Source organism: Hypomesus transpacificus, chromosome 10 (assembly GCF_021917145.1).
Source record: "Hypomesus transpacificus isolate Combined female chromosome 10, fHypTra1, whole genome shotgun sequence".
In the NCBI taxonomy this organism is placed as follows: Eukaryota; Metazoa; Chordata; class Actinopteri; order Osmeriformes; family Osmeridae; genus Hypomesus; species Hypomesus transpacificus.
The window spans coordinates 380,943-398,642 of record NC_061069.1 but is presented as its reverse complement, the minus strand read 5'-3'; the positions used below and the strand labels follow the sequence as shown (position 1 = coordinate 398,642).

At 43.8% G+C, this 17,700-nt stretch overlaps 2 protein-coding genes across 3 annotated transcripts in view; one reads left to right on the top strand and one right to left on the bottom strand.

Annotated features, from left to right (window-relative positions):
- The window catches only part of LOC124472645 (dipeptidyl aminopeptidase-like protein 6), a 52,192-nt gene extending 38,789 nt beyond the window's left edge, over positions 1-13,403 (top strand). Inside the window, exons 7-26 of the mRNA XM_047027619.1 lie at positions 199-280; positions 2,724-2,844; positions 7,124-7,278; positions 7,419-7,516; positions 7,706-7,832; positions 7,973-8,011; positions 8,363-8,470; positions 8,709-8,800; positions 9,029-9,076; positions 9,199-9,311; positions 10,075-10,122; positions 10,344-10,442; positions 10,528-10,597; positions 10,682-10,876; positions 11,001-11,055; positions 11,140-11,239; positions 11,661-11,719; positions 11,841-11,913; positions 12,023-12,096; positions 12,207-13,403. Of these exons, the coding sequence (XP_046883575.1) occupies positions 199-280; positions 2,724-2,844; positions 7,124-7,278; positions 7,419-7,516; positions 7,706-7,832; positions 7,973-8,011; positions 8,363-8,470; positions 8,709-8,800; positions 9,029-9,076; positions 9,199-9,311; positions 10,075-10,122; positions 10,344-10,442; positions 10,528-10,597; positions 10,682-10,876; positions 11,001-11,055; positions 11,140-11,239; positions 11,661-11,719; positions 11,841-11,913; positions 12,023-12,096; positions 12,207-12,353 (1,903 nt within the window). The 3' untranslated portion in view covers positions 12,354-13,403. The remainder of the gene's footprint in view (positions 1-198; positions 281-2,723; positions 2,845-7,123; positions 7,279-7,418; positions 7,517-7,705; positions 7,833-7,972; positions 8,012-8,362; positions 8,471-8,708; positions 8,801-9,028; positions 9,077-9,198; positions 9,312-10,074; positions 10,123-10,343; positions 10,443-10,527; positions 10,598-10,681; positions 10,877-11,000; positions 11,056-11,139; positions 11,240-11,660; positions 11,720-11,840; positions 11,914-12,022; positions 12,097-12,206) is intronic.
- Positions 13,404-15,125: 1,722 nt separating this feature from the next.
- Positions 15,126-17,700, bottom strand: part of arhgap21b (Rho GTPase activating protein 21b) — a 40,306-nt gene continuing 37,731 nt past the window's right edge. For both annotated transcript variants that reach the window (XM_047026806.1, XM_047026807.1), the window contains one exon: positions 15,126-17,580. In XM_047026806.1, coding sequence (XP_046882762.1) covers positions 16,027-17,580 — 1,554 coding nt within the window. In that variant the 3' untranslated portion in view covers positions 15,126-16,026. The remainder of the gene's footprint in view (positions 17,581-17,700) is intronic.

Here is a 17,700-nt window from a genome sequence, read left to right as displayed (position 1 = left end):
CCATAGTTATAAAAAGCACAGAACACTAGCTGTTCTGGGCTAGTTAACTAGGTCTGGCTATGGATGATTGATTATGACTTGAGTAAGCAGCACAGTAAGCCAGCAGCTGGGTTCATCGGTTTGCTGAGTGTGCATACACACACACACACATCCAGTACCTTGAAGGAATGACTGTTTGTTTGTGTGGCCTCCTCTCAGGGAGACATGGAGTCTGAATCCTCCGGAGGTGAGAGATGCCTTCCTGCAGTACGCCGGATGGGGACCCAAGGGTCAGCAACTGGTAAGGAAACACACACACACTGTAAAACCACAGGATATTGCTGCTTACGTGTAAGATGTATGTTGGGCCCTTGTCATGTGAACTGTGAAACACTGAAAACTGAGAGACACTGAAAATGCCTTTGTTGCCAAATGTTTCTCCGCCTTCTCAAGTTTGGTGACATGATGGACATCACTTAGGCCAGGGCGGGTTCAGTGTGGCACTGTGACAAACAGAATCTCGGTAGCAAAACCCTAAAATGTGCGGCTGCTATGAGATTTTGGCACCTTGTGTGTCTGACTGCATAAACTATGCATTTTGTTTTGTAAAAACTAGTGCTGTCAAACAATTAAAATATTTAATCGCGATTAATCGCATTAATGTCATAGTTAACTCGCGATTAATCAATTAATCGCACATTTTTATCTATTCTAAATGTCCCTTGATTTCTTTTGGTCCCATTCTTTTTTCAAATTTTAAAGCTCTTATCAACATGGAAAAGTGGTTTGGATTGCTTCGTGCAAATATTTTTTTTATTAAAAACAACATTGCAATCGCCTGGCTTTGACGAGGGGGCGGAGAATTCGCATGAATCGCATCAGCTGTGTGCTTGGCCATCAAGTGGTATTTCAGACTGGACGTGCTGCGATGATAGATCAGTTAACAACGACAAAACACACAGATCACTTTGGTCTTGTCAATGGAACCATTTGGCAACTTTTTTAAAGTAAACTTTCCATTCAGAATCTTATTGGCTTCCATTTCGGCGTCTCGCGCTCGCCATCCACTTAAAACGTAACATTAGCCTACTACCAGAGAATGTCTAATATCCATAAACGGGCTCTGCTACTACTCTTTAGCCGGCTCGCAAGCCAAACAAGTGTGTGTAGCGTGCCTGTTGTTTTATTTCCGGTCTAGCTAGATCCGCAGTGGTGTTGTAGTCTTTCTAACGTCGGTAATTGTTGCAACATCATGTGAAAAAAACTACAAAGTTTGCTAGGCCAAAAAGAGCGTTAATCGCGCAATAAAAAAATTGACGCCGTTAATTTGGGTTTGCGTTAACGCCGTTAATAACGCGTTAAACTGACAGCACTAGTAAAAACATTCAGTTTTAGTTTTCTAGCAATCCAATAATGTTCCAGTTAAGACTGGCCTTAAATAAAGCATGCACACACGTCAGTTACCACACACAAGCACCAATCAACAAGCCTGTCACATACTCCACTGGTGTCTTTGGTGCCATCACTTCATCTCTTTTTTCCCTTTGTTGTCCATCACCCTTTTCACTCACATAACCCCTCAGAGACTAAAGGGTAACAGTGAGTCATATGTAAAATGCTGACATTCACCTGCCTCTGTAACATACCCTGTCTTTATTAAGGGGTGTTCTCCTCTTACACAACACGCTAAAATGGGATATATCTAATGTGATGATAAATCAATTGAAATTGTAAATACAAATTCCATAATTAACCAGCCAGTTAGTGGGAAGTGGACAGGCATTATCTTCTGTCGAGCTTCTGTCTTGAAGATGAAAGCATGGTGGAGTAGTGAAAGACACTTCAGCTTGCCACTGGAAGTAAGCTGGGACTGAATACATATGGGAAGGAATAATTAAGCAACATTTGCCTTACTTTATAATGATGAATACAGTAAGCATCTGTACTTATAAACAGATTCCTCAATCTACATCAATGTCTTAAAGCCCAAATCTGCCTGATGTTACTAGGAACATATCTCCTTGCACTGGTCTCACTGTGACCAGTCTGATGCTTCAGTTTCAGCTGAAAAGAGGAGGCTGGGTACTGGCTTCAGATACCCACACTGCCCAGGTGCCAGACACCCAGCGGTGCATCTTCATCCTCGCTGGTGATGCCATTATGGCACAGCCGGCTTACATCACCAGTCTCCTATAATGACTTAGTTAACCTATACCCAGTGTTGAGACAGCACTGCCTCCCCACGTTGCTTTCTCTCTATTTGTGTGTGTATTGTCTGGGCGAAGCCTGTGTGTCTGTTTGACATTTTTACAATTGAGCCTGCAGATTGTGTGTGTGTGTGTGCGTGCCTGCAGGCTAAGTTTTCAGCCAGCTGGAGTAGCTTCATTAGTATCAGAGAGGGCTATATTTGCCTGCGCCTCTGGACAGAAACAGAGATATGACCTCTAATGAAAGAAGAGCACGCGCTTTCAGGCCTGTATTGATTAAGTGAATCTGAGGCATATAAGCCTCTGTATGTGTGAGTTGATATGTGTCTGGAAACTGGTGAAGGTTTTGGACTGAGTGAATGTGACATTGTTATAATTGCCTGGGTAGGGTACAAAGAAGTCATTGTCCAATGACAAGTTCTATTTGCACCTTTAAACCCCAAAAGAAAAAAAAGCTAACACTGGAAACCCACACTGACAATTTGTCTTCATCCATCAGAAGCTGTAATCACTGTGACCCATTGTGTCTCCACACAGATCTTCATCTTTGAGAACAACATTTACTACCGAGCTACAGTGGAGAGTCGCACCATCCGCCTGGTGTCCACGGGGAAGGAGGGGCTCATCTTCAACGGCCTGGCTGACTGGCTCTATGAGGGTAGGAGGACTGCAGACACTGCTCCCAGATAACCCATTACACTACAAATCCCAACAGGATATAAACAATAATAATATATAATAAATATAAAAGCTTCCAGATTCTTGTACTACTAGAGAGAGGGTTTAATTCAAACGTACGTACAGTTGGAATGAGATGTCTTCAAAACAGTAGAAAGAAAGCATAAAACTTAATGTCCTGTCTAAACTTCATAGGATGGACAAGAGATTGCCCCTGTTGTGCTCTGAAAGTCAGAGGTCCCAAGTATTGGTAGCATTCTGTAAAATTATTCAATTTCAAAAGTACATCTGTACACATGTCAGTGCTCACACATCCCTCAGTTCTCTATGCTTGTCATTGTGTTCATTCATTTGTCCCCCCCATCACTGCTATCTTATACTGTTTGTCATCATTCTTATCATTTGCTGATATTTGAAAAAGAAAAACAAACTACAACAAACTGCTGAAATTATTATTGTGTACTGCATTGTGTTTCTGAGAAAGTTTGTAGAGTTAGTCTGTGTACTAGGAAGAAGAAAGGGTGCTTTCTTGGATTAGCTTGAATGTTATTAGAGGTTGTACAGTTGAAAACCCTTTGATGTCAAATTTATATAGCTGGCTTAGTCTGCGGGGTGTGTAGTGTCAAGGTAGTGAGATATTTTGGATGAATCTGACAGTCAACCACCTGCCAAACAGACAGTCAATTTGCATTCATAGAGGCTGTGAGTCTGTCACTTCACAACTCTGTAATTCTCCCAACCACAGTGCAAAGGGCGCCTCAATCCAGTTATGAGAAGATTACAACAGCACCAAACTTCAAATATCAGAGTTTGTCAGGTAATTGGTTCACGATTTGGGCAGTGCAATACACAATAGCCAACCATTGAGCTTTTATATATAGACATATTTAATCATTTAGGATTAGTGTTAAAGCATCTAATTAAAACCAGCCAAAATCTGTGATATTTCTTCATGAATAGCCAAATGGGGGATTACATATTTGATTAGGAGAGTTATTAGTTTAGCCACTTTTAATCCTGGTAATGAATCAGTTGATTGTTCAAGTAGACAGTGGACAACTTGTGTGACTTCAGGCTAGTAGTATACTCGAGCTCCTTTCTCTGGGTTCTCTCTTTGTAGCCCTCTTTTATCTCTTTGCTTTCTATACAATTGTTGTCGCATTTCTTCTTTATGTTATAAACCTCTTCATACGGCTCTCTCTATCAGTCTCTCTACATCCACCTCTGATAGGTGGATGAATCATGTAGGTTCCTGCTAGACACCTGTGGTTGGCATGCAGAGCAGGGAGAGGCTATCAAACAACAATTACAGAAAATGTAGGGTGCCCATCTCTCCACAACGCCCACACCAACACTGACGTATTATAGCAGACAGTCTGTGTCTCCTTTGGAAGAGTTATTTAACAGGATAGAGAGGGTTTTTCTACGGTGGCTTCCAGATGTGTGTGATTCAGCCATGCTTCATGATTCAGTATTTCTGTATTTGTTTTCCATGAGCGATGTGCCAGTAGTGCTTACACCTGGTATTTGGTGTCAGATTTTATGCCTGAGGCTTGTCTGTACGGGTATAGAGGTTTTTGTCCAAATTTGGATTTTGTGTGTGTGTGTTCTGTGCACTGATATTGTTTTGGCTCTAAATCTTGACAGCGCTTGATCAAATATGAATTTGTCACATGGCCATGCTGTTCCCAGCCTGCCTACTCACATTCTGTTTGGTAGATGGTCTTTATCACCACCACTGTCGTCATCTTCATCATGACACATTCATTTAGTCATCAATTCAGATTCCGATTACCCACTTCTCCAGTGGTCATGGACACTCTATTCCCACATTAGTGACTGTGGTTACCAATGCATCCTCAAGGAGATGGCCTCTCTCTCAAAGGGGTCTACTGCCACCTGCTGGATATAAGAAGAGACTACTTTAAATAGATAGTTTAAACATAATCAATGTCATTGGTATCTTTTATAAAAAAAGATCCTTTCAAAACAGTGTATTTGAACCAGACACAATGCTCTTGAAATGCTCTACTTTTGACAAAAACCATAACCTTTTTCATAAGATTTATCATCGTCTAGCATTGTTTCAGTGACCTCTGGCTCGTTCTTCATGACTGATGAATGTTGAACTGCAATGTTAACTGATCTGCCTTACCGCCTCTTCAAGTCCCTAGAACATATTTCAAACTGTCACAATTAAATATGAGGAATGACTCTCCCCTCTTATGACTGTACTTGAGCTGGGTTGCAATAAATCAGACTAAAGCTTTCATCAGGGCCCAGTTGGTCAGCAGTAATCTGATTGGATTTTGGCTAGCAGATTGTATCAAGAATTCGAAAATGGGTTGGATTTGGCATGTGTTCCTATGTTACTACACCAAAGAGGTGGAACCATGGACTCTAATGGAACTGCTGAAGTGCCATTATTACGTTTTTATTCTACAGAATTTGGAGAAATCTGGGTTGAAATCACGCAGAATGTAAATTCCATGGGGTCTATGAATTTTGTGAAATTTAGATCTGAATCTGAACTCTGAAGCAACAAAAAACACTCAATTGGCACCAGTCCCTTTAAGAAAGGTGATTACACAGATGTGGTTCTTGACATTATTGGAGGTGAAAACTCGCAAGCTCTGCATGGGATGTACTTATAGGGAATGGTGGGCTAAAGATTGTAGTGGAAAGTGAGTGAGTTCCTCCTAATGCTGAGGAAATGGCTTGATTTGTTGTTTGGTACCAAGTACTTTGTTTTCCACTGCAGAATAATACCACCACAATGTGATTGGTTGACATAGCGGTTAGATGAGGGGTCTTACTGTTTAAAATACATTGCAAATAGAATATTGTGCTGTTTTCTGTCTCTTCAAATCCAAACATTTTAAGTGACTGTAAGTGCCAAATTACAGGTAAACGATTTTTGTGTTGATATTTCTGTTTTTGAAAAATATAATTGTGTTACTTATATATAATTTCATATAAGAATAATGGAATTGCATTTACATGTATTCATTTAGCAGACGCTTTTATCCAAAGCGACTTCCAAGAGAGAGCTTTACAAAGTGCATAGGTCACTGATAACAACAACAAGATAGCCCCAAAAACATTGCGGGTAGCCAAAACATGAAGCACATATTGTGAACAACCAAAATAAGTGCCAAAGGGAAAAACCATAAGAGCATGTAGTTAAAAAAGTTTCAATTAAACAACATGATTCGCTATACGTGCAAGTGTACCTGTAGAAAAGCAAGCAACATTAAAAAAAAATAATAATTCACAGCGAGTACAACTATTTAAATCAGTTACCACTAACTAACAAGAGCAACAAGTCTCTAAGCAAGAGTCATTGTGATCCTTGAGGAAACTACCATTGGGACCAGCAAACCATTCCTAAGTACCGTTGTACTCCCGGAACAAGTGCGTCTTGAGCCTTTTCTTGAAGGTTAAGGTATAGTTATTTAAGGTTAAGTTATATATATATGCTGAGTTTGTATTGGTTGTTGTAGATCTTTTACTGCATGCGCCAGAAGGTAGAAGGTCCTGAAAGGTGTGTGTGATTGGAGTTTTAGACACATGCGCAGATTGGAAGCATACAGCTTTTTGACTGTCATCTTTGCAAGCCCATTATCTTTCTTTTGTTTTACACAAACTTGTGATTCTGTTCCCGTGAGGTTGATGAGACCAACTGAAAAAAACAAATCATTAATTGTCATCCAGGTTTTGGTTTTCTTGAGTAGCATTGCACGACCGACGTGGAGAATGCTAGAAGTTTACAGTAATTAGGCCATGAGTCAGAACCTTTTTCTTTGCCCAAGTGAAGTGGCGTAATTAACAACAAAACTCTGACATTTTTGCCACTACAGTGACCCCACGCAGGCCATTCTACCTGTTGTACATTGTTATATGTAATCCAAGTTTAAGCACTGGTAATCTAGATTTGGTCATTTTGAATAGTTTGTTTCTGGAACAAGGGGATCCAATCCTATGTTGTTTTGAAAAACCAGCACAAAAGTAAAATGTGTCACCAGATCCTGGATAGCAAAACATGGGATTTCCAAATCCAGATCAAACTTTTTTGAAACACTGGGCCCTGCTTACAAAAAGTTCCCTAGACCCAATAACTAACCGACAAGTCAAGGACACCTGCATTATGCAACCAATTTTGGTTAGCGTCAAACTGAGAATGTAGTTATGCTTCATATTTGTTTTGTTTTGTTCTATTTGCTTGTTTCAATGTGCTTGTGTTTCTCTTTTCTTTGCAGAAGAAATCTTTCAGACCAACGTTGCCCATTGGTGGTCACCAGATGGCCTAAGACTGGCCTACACTACCATCAACGACTCTCTGGTGCCCAAAATGGAGGTGCCCATGTTCACTGGAGCCGCCTACCCCACAGCACAGGAATACCATTACCCTAAGGTTAGTCGTGGCATGTACAGTGGTGGGATAATTACTCAGAACTCTTATTGACACTGTCGTAGAGTGGTCAAATGGCTAAATAATGATTGTGATAGCCATTGATAAGTGTTTGTATGTTCTGTGCTGGCATGCCCCTGCAGGCTGGAGAGGAAAACCCTGTAGTGCTGCTGTTCGTAGCCAGTCTGAATGGCCCAGTGCACACAGTGGAGATGAAGAAACCAGACGACCCCCGCATAGGGTGAGTCTCCCTTCTCCATCTATTAAAAGTTACAGAGACCAACATCTACGGATGCCTGTGATGGAAGGGCTTTGTTGTGTTGTGTGATTACACATAGAATTGCAAAGTCAGACTAAATGTAATTATATCATAGCTTTATAAGGTTAAAGAATTTGATAGTTGTAATTGTGATGCATTTGTGGTTTTCAGGAGGGAATATTACATTACCATGGTGAAGTGGGCCACCAGCACCAAGCTGGCAGTCAACTGGCTGAACAGAGGTCAGAACAATTCCATTCTCACTCTGTGTGAAGCTACCACGGGAGTCTGCATTAAGGTGCAAACACACGCACTGTCTCAGACTTGATTTTACAACTGAATTTTAAACTATGTTGCACATTCTAAAACACAAAAACAACACTTTTGTCTTCCACATTTTTTCCATGTATGAAACCAAATGAAACGTGTACTTTTCAGAAACACGAGGATGAGAGTCAGAGTTGGCTTCACAGACAGGTAAGTGAGAAGTGTTTTATCCCAGATCAATACTAAAGATATTGACACTACTACAATTCACATTTGACAAAAGGTTAGAATGTCAGCCTGTAAAGCCCAGAGTCTGTGACTACCCAATTAGAATTCCTGCAATTCCTTAAAAAAAGAAACTTGATTTGATTGTGGCCTCAGGAGCACAAAATAATGGATGGAACTCCTACAGCCACATGCCTGTGATTGTAGAATGTCCTGCTAGTAGTTACATTCAGGCTCTTAAGATTTGGCAAAAACATTCTCACAATGTTAAATGGTTGTCCGTTGGGCCTTCAAAAGTAGAAACACCAACACACCTCCATTCTGTCTGTATTGCAGAACGAACCGCCACTCTTCTCTGAGGATGGGCTCAAGTTCTTCTTCACCAGAGCAATCCCTCAGGGTGGGAGGGGAAAGTTCTTCCACATCTCAATGTCCACCTCCAAGGTACGTTCTTCGAGTTCCTCTGAAACCATCATCCATAACTCGTCTCTGAATTCTATCTCCCTGGCCATGTCCTTCACCTCTGCAACCCACTGCAGCCCCCCATAGATACTCAGTTTTTGCTGAATCAGCTATCCATGTATGTGTAAGTGTATTGTGTAAGCAGTGTGGTGCAAAGCCGAAAGAGGTGAAACAATTGTGACAATTGTGGTCACAATTGTGGTGTGTGGTTTTGTTCCAGCCTAACATCAGCACAGACACGTTGCAGTCGCTCACCTCCGGGGACTGGGACGTCACTCGCATCTTGGCATACAGCATAGACAGGCAGCTAGTGTAAGCCCCACCTTGGCCTCAACACTCCACACTTACACGATGGTGCATAGCATTTGTCTACCTATCAGGGAAAACCTTTGTTTCCTACTTCTTCTTTTCACAGTTCCACACTGTTTTTTATTTGTAGCAACAGGATTTTGCACTTGTATGTTGTAGTTCAGTAAATACCGTATACAACCTACTGTTCTTTTGACTTCCGACACTTTGCAATCCTCGGATTATTTCCAGATACTTCCTGAGCACAGAAGATGACCCCAAACGGCGTCATCTATACAGGTATTCATCAAGCATTCACACTGCAGTATGTCACTGCCTCACCCTCAATCTGGCCATTTATACGCTGGAGGGGGAAGGTTTGCTGAACAATGTCATGATTTGGACTTTCTCCTTCTCTACAGTGCCGACACCATCGGCCCCTTCAATCGCCGCTGTGTGTCTTGTGAGTTCAAGTGTGGCTTTGTGGATGGAGCATTCAGCCATGACATGAGATACTTCCTCCTCAACTGTAAAGGTGATACTCCTGACCCTGACATCTCTACATGCATTCTCCAAACCCAGCTGCGTTCGGATTCCAAAGACCTTTTTCTAACAGTAGGAAAGACTCCTGGTAGAATGTTGCCAGCATGTTTCTGAGTGTGTTGGTGATGGTGAACAACTACAGGGCTGTTGGTCAAAGGTAATAGAAACTGCTCAGTCAGAGGATGCTATTAAGTTAGTTACTTCACTCTTCATTAGACAGGCAACTTCAGTCTGTCTGGATAAGCTGGCACAGAGTCCTGCAGAGTTTATTATTCTACCCTTGTGTCTGGTATCTGCAAGCCAGAGCTGTAAAAAGGCAGAGGGCGGAGTGAGTGGGGTGTTTACTAGCCATGTTCTCATTTCCTCAGAGAACGTTCATCATCGTTATCTCGCTCTCTCTCCTCCCTCCGCCCGTCCCCCGGTGCCATGGTTTCTATAGGAGCTGATTTGTTCAGAGGGCCCTTCTAGAGGACAATATGGCAATGGCCTTTTCCTTCATTCAATTATTTGAGAGTCCAGCGTTGCTAGAGGAATAACCAGATTTTAAGAAATCCACTTATTAGAACAAGACTGAATTTCACTGTAGAGAGATGCAGGAAGATGTTGCCGGTTCACTGACTACATGTCTTAGCAAAATATACTGTACTGGTCTGTCACCCTATGTCAATTGATTTACCTCAGTGCTGAAACACCTGTTTGAAACTGCTGTGTTTATGTTTCTCCATGGTCCTCGCTCTCCATGTTGCTGTGTCCAGGCCCGGACATACCAAGTGTGGCCGTTTACAGCACAGATGACAGAGAGAGTGAGTCTCCGAAAAGAGTAAATAATTACTGAAACCTTGCTCTAGAATGAAATCACCCAAGTACACATATTCCATTGAATGGGAATTACATTCTATTTCATGCTCTGTTGATGTATCCTGTACTTGGAAAAGTTATCTGGATGTGTGTAAAATATAGGCACTTTAATGCTAATTTGCTTATTTTAATTTGCTAATAATAATTTGTATTTGTTTCATTTCAGAATTGATTGACTTGGAGAATAATGACATTGTTAATAACACCTATTACAACATGCAGATGCCCAAAGTGGAGTATAAGGAAATTGTCATCGATGACTACAGTATGTATCTGCAATGTTCACGTTTTGAATTCCTTCTGAAGAACCTATTTATAGTTGTTTACGTGTGTCTCTGCCTGTTTCATAGCTCTTTCAATGCAGATTCTGAAGCCTGCTGGGTTCACAGAAACAGCCCACTATCCTTTACTGCTACTAGTGTACGTATGACAGTGCACATACACAGACACAAATGTACATAAAAGGTATTGCAAATTGGCATACAACCTGTGGTGTTTTTCCAGGGACGGTAAACCTGGGGGACAGATGGTGACAGAGCAGTTTGGTGTGGACTGGGCCACGGTTCTGGTAAGCAGCTACAGCACAGTGGTGGTCCGCTTCGACGGCCATGGCAGTGGCTTCCAGGGGACCAACCTGCTGCATAGGGTCCGCAGGAAGCTAGGGGTGCTGGAGGAGAGAGACCAAATGGAGGCACTTAGGTAACTAGTCACACATACATATTCAAACCCTCTAACATGAATACACATTCTTTTTGTTAGTGGAAGTAAAAGATTCTCAATACTGTATCCTAACCAGGTGTTTCCTCCCTTCATTTCAATCTAGACTGATTTCTAAAGAAACGTACATTGACAATAGTCGCATAGGTGTTTTTGGACAGGTAAGTTATCATTTACTGTATCCCCGGTCTCCAAAGCTTCATGTGACACCTAATTATCTTGCTAACTGTTGTCTCTATACCTAGGTGTACGGAGGATACTTAGCCACGTTGCTCTTAAGTTCAGAGGACTCGCTGCTGAAATGCGGAGTAGCTGTTTCACCCATAACAGATTTTGAATTATACGGTAAACCGTTATCTTTTCCGGCTCCGGTTTTCCCTGTGTGAGTAATATAATCAGTGCCGGTCCTAGCACATTTGGCGCACTAGGCAAGATTTACACCAACACCCCCTACCACCCCACCCCCCTGGGAGCGCAAATCAGGGTGCCGCCCCCCCCAACCACAACACGGACATATGTCGTAGTGCGGTTGGCGCCCTCCCCTTGTAGTGCGGGAGGGTTAATTAATGGTAACTAATGGATGCAGTTCGGAAAATGCAATTTTCCCCCAAAATCCCCCTCTGCATGCCGCCCTAAGCGGCTGCCTACGTCGCCTATAGGAAGGACCGGCCCTGAATATAATAGATATGATCTGAGAGAGGAGATATTCATCTGATCAAAACCTTTTCGTTTTTGTTGTGTTCTGTTCATCCCTCCTGTCCTCCAGCCTCTGCATTCTCAGAAAGATATCTTGGATCTCCGAAAACAGATGCTCGAGTATACTCGGTAAAGGGCACATGCGTTTTGTTCATTTCGTACCCTGTGTCCTTATTCACTCAAAACAGTGTCCTCAAAAAGAGGCACTGAGAGTGTTTTTCACAGTAGTTCTCTCTTTCCATTCTCTCAGATGGCTAGTTTGACCCACCGTGCTGGTCAGCTTATGGACAGACAGTACATGATTGTCCATTCAACAGCTGATGGTAAATTTCTAATGCCTTCATCATTTATATTTGCAACCCTTGTAAAAGAACATTTGAACAGTTCTGTATTCACAGACGCCAACAATGTTGACCCCATCTCCATTTGCAGAAAAAGTTCATTTCCAGCACACAGCGAAGTTCATCAATCATTTAATCACCAAGAAGGCCAATTATTCTCTACAGGTTAGCCAGCAGCTCCATATGCTAATTTAGATCAATATATACTCAACTTAAATCCTTGAATGGTACTAAGGATATGTACATCCTCAATGTTTCTCCGGGCTTCCCCACAGATCTACCCAGATGAGGGACACTTCCTGCACAGCGACGGGGCGCAGCAGCACCTCAGCCAATCGCTGGTCAACTTTTTTGAGGAGTGTTTCCGACTGCCCGAGCTGCCAATCGAGGAGAGGCAGGTAGAGGATGAAGATGATGGTTAAGCCAGCTGAGACCGTGGCGACATCACTCTGCCCAGCAACTACAGACAGCACAATATGCAACAGATCACGCACACACCTGACTTGCTGTATATGATTTAAGCTGCTCTTAACAGCACAGTACCTGCATGCACCAAGAACCAGCTGCCATCTTCCCCTCTCTTCTTCCTTATCGTCAAGAAGCCTGGACTGAAATGTCTCTTTGCCATATTGTTCACTATAAACAGGCAGCAGAGGTAAACCAAAAGTTTAATCTCCTTTTCTGAACCATTGGTTGAAGCAGCAGCAATGTCCACTACTCCACCCTAATGGAAATGTGGCAGAGAACCATGACATCCACTGGACTCCCATAACCTCAGCTCAGATTCACATCCTTAGGCTTCACAGCCCCCCTATGGACATCCAAGCTCATACGTTAAACATGGGGCAGATGAAGGACACCGTGAGAGAAGCTAGTTTGTGGGATCATAACTGTAGACTTCCACGTAACCCTTTGGTACCTTCACATGAAATGTGCCAGCCCCTGCTTCTGATGTTCAGCAGCACGCAGAACATACGTTTCCCCTGATCCCTAATGTTTATTCTTGTTTGTTCGGTATGTCTAACAGTTTAGTAGCATTGTGGTTTGAATTGAAAACCATTATGAAATTGTCATTGATTTAAATTTATTGTTGAAATAACATTCAGTGGGTGGTCCATTCTTACCTGACCTTGCATTAAGTTGTATAATGTAATTTTTGTCACTGTGCCTTACTTGGGGTAAATATGTATATGTCAGGGACTCATTTTGGGGAAACATATTGACCATAACATTTTTAATAATTGCTATTTCTCTAGTATGAAAAGGTAAATTGAAGTTATTTCTCTCCATAAAGCTGACAGATCATAAACAAACCCATTCTAAAACATGTAAGCTATAATAATGTGATTCTGATGAACTAACATGCCAATCCATACATTCCTGTAATTCTCCTTTCCTGTACAGTACCAGTCAAAAGTTTGGACACAGTTTCCCATGTGTCCAAACTTTTGACTGGTACTGTACACACACACAGATACACATACACACCACACAAATACACAAACACAGATGCACGTACATACACACACACACACACAGATACATATACACTTGCACACAGTTTGACAGTACCAGTCAAAAGTTTGTACACACCTTCCCATTCCATGTGTCCAAACTTTTGACTGGTACTGTATGTGTATGAAGGGTGACATCGTAATAACAATCACACAGTGACCTTAATGTTATGTATGTTGCAAGTAAATAACAGATCATTGACGCACATTTAATGTTTATGTTCCAATTTGGCTTGTTGGTGATTGTTTGAATTATTTGCGTCAAGTGTTATATTGTTTGACTGTCCCCATGTCATTTATTTTAATATTGTAAGTGAACGTTTCTATAGCTGATGTACAGAATGTATACATCTTTCATTGTGAAAGTACTGTTTGTGCAACTTGTACATAAAGCATTTTGAAATTTATAAGCCCGAATACTTTTTGAATTTATGAAAATGTCCAGTCTACTACCTAAATAGGCACTTTAACTTCACCTAAATAAAACGTAAATGCAGAGTAACACATTTTTTCTGACTGCTGTGCAACAAAGGTATATAGGACCATAAAGCTATGCTGCACCGCTGTTTTTAGTATGTGCATTGTGGGAAAAATACTTAATGTGCATAATACAAAATGTTGGCCAGAGTTGATTCCTACTTTGTTTCTCTAACTGGTTTCACTTTTCTTGGAAGGCTTTCCAATAGGTGTTGGAACATTTGTCCCAAATTTTCTTCCATTCAGTCACAGGGGCATTAGAGAGGATGGGCATTGATGTTGGGTAGACCTGGCATGCAGATGGTGTTATCATTTATTCCAAATGTGTTTGATGGTGTTTAGTTCAAGGAGTGTGCAGGCCAGACAAGTTTCTCCACACTGAGCTCTACAAAATATTTCTTTATGAACTTCTCTTTGAGCATGGGGGAAGAATCGAGCCATAAAGGGCCTTCCCCAAATGGTTCCCACAAAGTTTGAAGCACAGAATAGTCTAGAATACATGTTATGCTTTAGCAGTAATATTTCCACCAGTAGAACTAAGGGAACAAGCTGACAATTGGCAAAATCTGACAGGCCTGCATGCACTACACAAGACAATATGTATTATTTGTCGCTTTGAATAGAGGAGTCTGCTAAATGAATGATTGTAATAAGCCAGAAACCGTTTTGCCATAGACACCTTTTAATTCCAGTGTTTTAGGGGCCCCCGGGCCTGCCCCACCCCCCAAACAGTCAAACTCAATGACATGTGTTCACCTGCAGGGGGCCCTGCTCCAACCCTCCCACTACCCCCACTTCTCCTGGCTCACCGAGAGCGACACCTCACAATACTGTACTTACAAAAATCTGGCAAATTTGATGGAAATGAAGAAGAGAAAAGAAGCTAAAACACAGCATTTATATACACATTTAAGTTACTTATTTTACAGACATATTTAAAATTCAAGTTCTGTTAAAATCCCAAAAATGCAAGTTGAACAAAAAGAACGAAAAGTGAGTATAAAACGTGTTAAGACCAGAATGGAATGCCTAGGGAGTGGAAGCTCTGCGTCCGTCTAAACATTACTTGTAGAATGACTGTGCCAGTCAACGATAAAAAAAAATGCTATACCCAGTAGCATCTTTGCACATGTCAACAAAGACTTTATGGCACCCTTTAAGTATGAGGCACTTCCTATTGCCAAGAAACAATTTCTGATTTGATTCGTCTCCACCCTCTTTTCATTCTTTTGTTTTTCCACATTTGATACCAGTACAACTGACAAATGCATGAGACCATTAACACATTGACATTTTGCATCAGATGTTGTTCACTGCTCTTTTTCTATCACTGTGAAGGGAAGAGGTTAACCATAATACCATTGTGTCCAGTGTTTCCTTGTCACATTGTACCATGGGAATGACCCTCCACACAGCAGGTGGTTTTACACGTAGGTCGTACCGTCAGAACACTTCAAGTACACAGACGTACACAGTATGTACACATTTCAAATAGAAACACAAGCAAATAAAGCTTTTAGTCGGTATTACAGCAAGCACACACATTCTTCATTTGGTTACTGAAGGACTCACTGAGACCCATCATCTTTTACACAAAAATAATTCCTCTGCAATACTAAAACCAGTCCGATCTCCTCTTCATCTCCCCCTCACCATACAACTCGTTTGTTTACCTTAAAGCCAGTTAGCTGACCTTTTCACAATCTCTACATTGGGTTTACACTTTCTTACACCCAACTTCACAGGTTCTCCTCTCAATTTCCAGCATGGTTAGGAGTCTGAGAAGCTTGAGTACTTCCCACCCCCAAATGTAATTTAATTAAAAAGTAATTTCTCTTGAAAAAGAGAAAAATATATATTCACAACATCTAAGTTTTTGTTCCATGCCTTGAATCTTGAGATATATCAGTACAGTAACCCTTTTATTTCACAAATGCGCGCACACACAGACACACAGACGACACACAACAACGCACACCTAACAGACATCTCCCAGGTTCTGTACACAGGCTTACACACCTCACTCATGGATGACTCACACAGACGTAAACAAACAGACACACATACACATACTGTCTTCCTCTCCCTCACACACGCGCTCCCCTCACAGGTACTGGTAGAAGCGAGAGTGTACCACCTGGGCTCCAGACAGTTTGTGTGGGTGGGCAGTGGCAGACAAGCTAAGGTTTTTCCCCTGGGGGGGGTCTCCGTTCAGCAGCCCCATGGGGGGGTCCAGGGCCGGGGGGTCTCTCTGCTGCTCAGCCGAGGCGTCGAGGCTGACCTCGGGGTTGCTGGCGCGGTGGCGCTCTCGAGCGATCCATTCTCGGATGGAGAAGTCCTGGGAGCTGCACTTGGGCTTGAGGCGGTCCACGGCCGACAGCTCGGCTCGCGAGCCCCCACCGGCCTGCTCCTGCCAGCCGCCCAGCACCGACAGCTGGGCGAAGTCTCTCTGGCCCCCCATGGTGTGTCTGCGCCGGATGTTCTTCTTCTTAGTGCGGCCCTCTGGGGAGCGGCTCCTCTGGGTGCCCACCCCAAACATGTCATCCGCGGACGTGCGCAGGCGGAACTTGAGCCGGTCGGTGATCTTCAGGCGCCACGCCGGCTCAGCCTTGTCAGACTCGCTGCGGGAGGAGGAGGAGGTGCTGAGGCTGGTGGGGGAGGTGCCCCGAGCCCCCGGGGTGCAGGCGGTCGTAATGCTGCGCCCTCCATCTACAGAAGACTCGCTCTCGGTCTTGAGACGTGCGTTCGCTGACTTCTTCCTGGAGAGGGTGTCGCATTCTATGAGCCTGTGGGAGGGCAGGGGGCGGGGCGACTCCGGGATGTCCGGTTGGCCGATCTCCACCGTGTGCCCCGCCTCCTTGCCGCCGGCGAACGCCGACAGCTCGTTCTCACTGTCCGTCTCCATGGCTCGGCCCTCGCTGAACAGCTCGCTGCGCTCGTCGTCGGCGTCGTCGCCTCCCCGGCTCTCGGCTACCGAGCGCACCTCCAGGCTGAGCGCGTTCAGCTCCGCCCCGGTCAGGAAGGTCATGGAGGAGGTGGTGGAGTAATCAGAGGTGATGGAGCAGACCTCCGCTCCTGGCGCGCTGGCCCCGGCCTCCGCCCCCCCCTGGCCCTGCCGAGGCCTGGCAGCCGAGGCTTGGGAGCTGGTGCTGTTCATGGTGCCCAGGTCCGACACGCCGTCCTCGTAGGCTGAAGGGGGGTCGGACAGAGAGGACTGGTGGACTGTCTGCATGCGGTAGCTTAAGCTGGGGGAGTGGGAGGGGGAGCGTGTGCGGAGGATAGGGGAGGGGGAGGAGAGGTGTTTGGGGGAGGGTGAAGGCGAGGACTGGGAGATGTTGGAGCGAGACTCTTTACGGTTCGCCGTTTTGCCGTCAACCTTGTCCGCCAAAGAGCAGTGCGTGTCCCTCCTCCTCCCGTCCTCGGCCATCCCCTCCTCCTCCACCTCCTGGCCGCCCAGAGACCAGGGAGCCTGGGTTGGGGGAGTGGCCAGGACCTGGCCCTGCTCAGGGAGCTCTTTCTTGGGGAAGACAGAGTCTAGGTCGTCGTCAGAGCTGATGGGCAGGGCTTTATCCTTGGGCTTCTTACGCTTGCGGCTGACAAAGAACGAGGAGCGCAGCATCTCTCTGCTACACTGGTCCCTCCCAGACCCCCATAGGCCCTGCAAGAACACACCTCCAGCAGGTGAGCAAACACACACACAGACACCCACACACACCTTACAAATGTACACACACCAAACACTAACAGGTTGGTAGTCATGTGCCACGGCCACATTAAG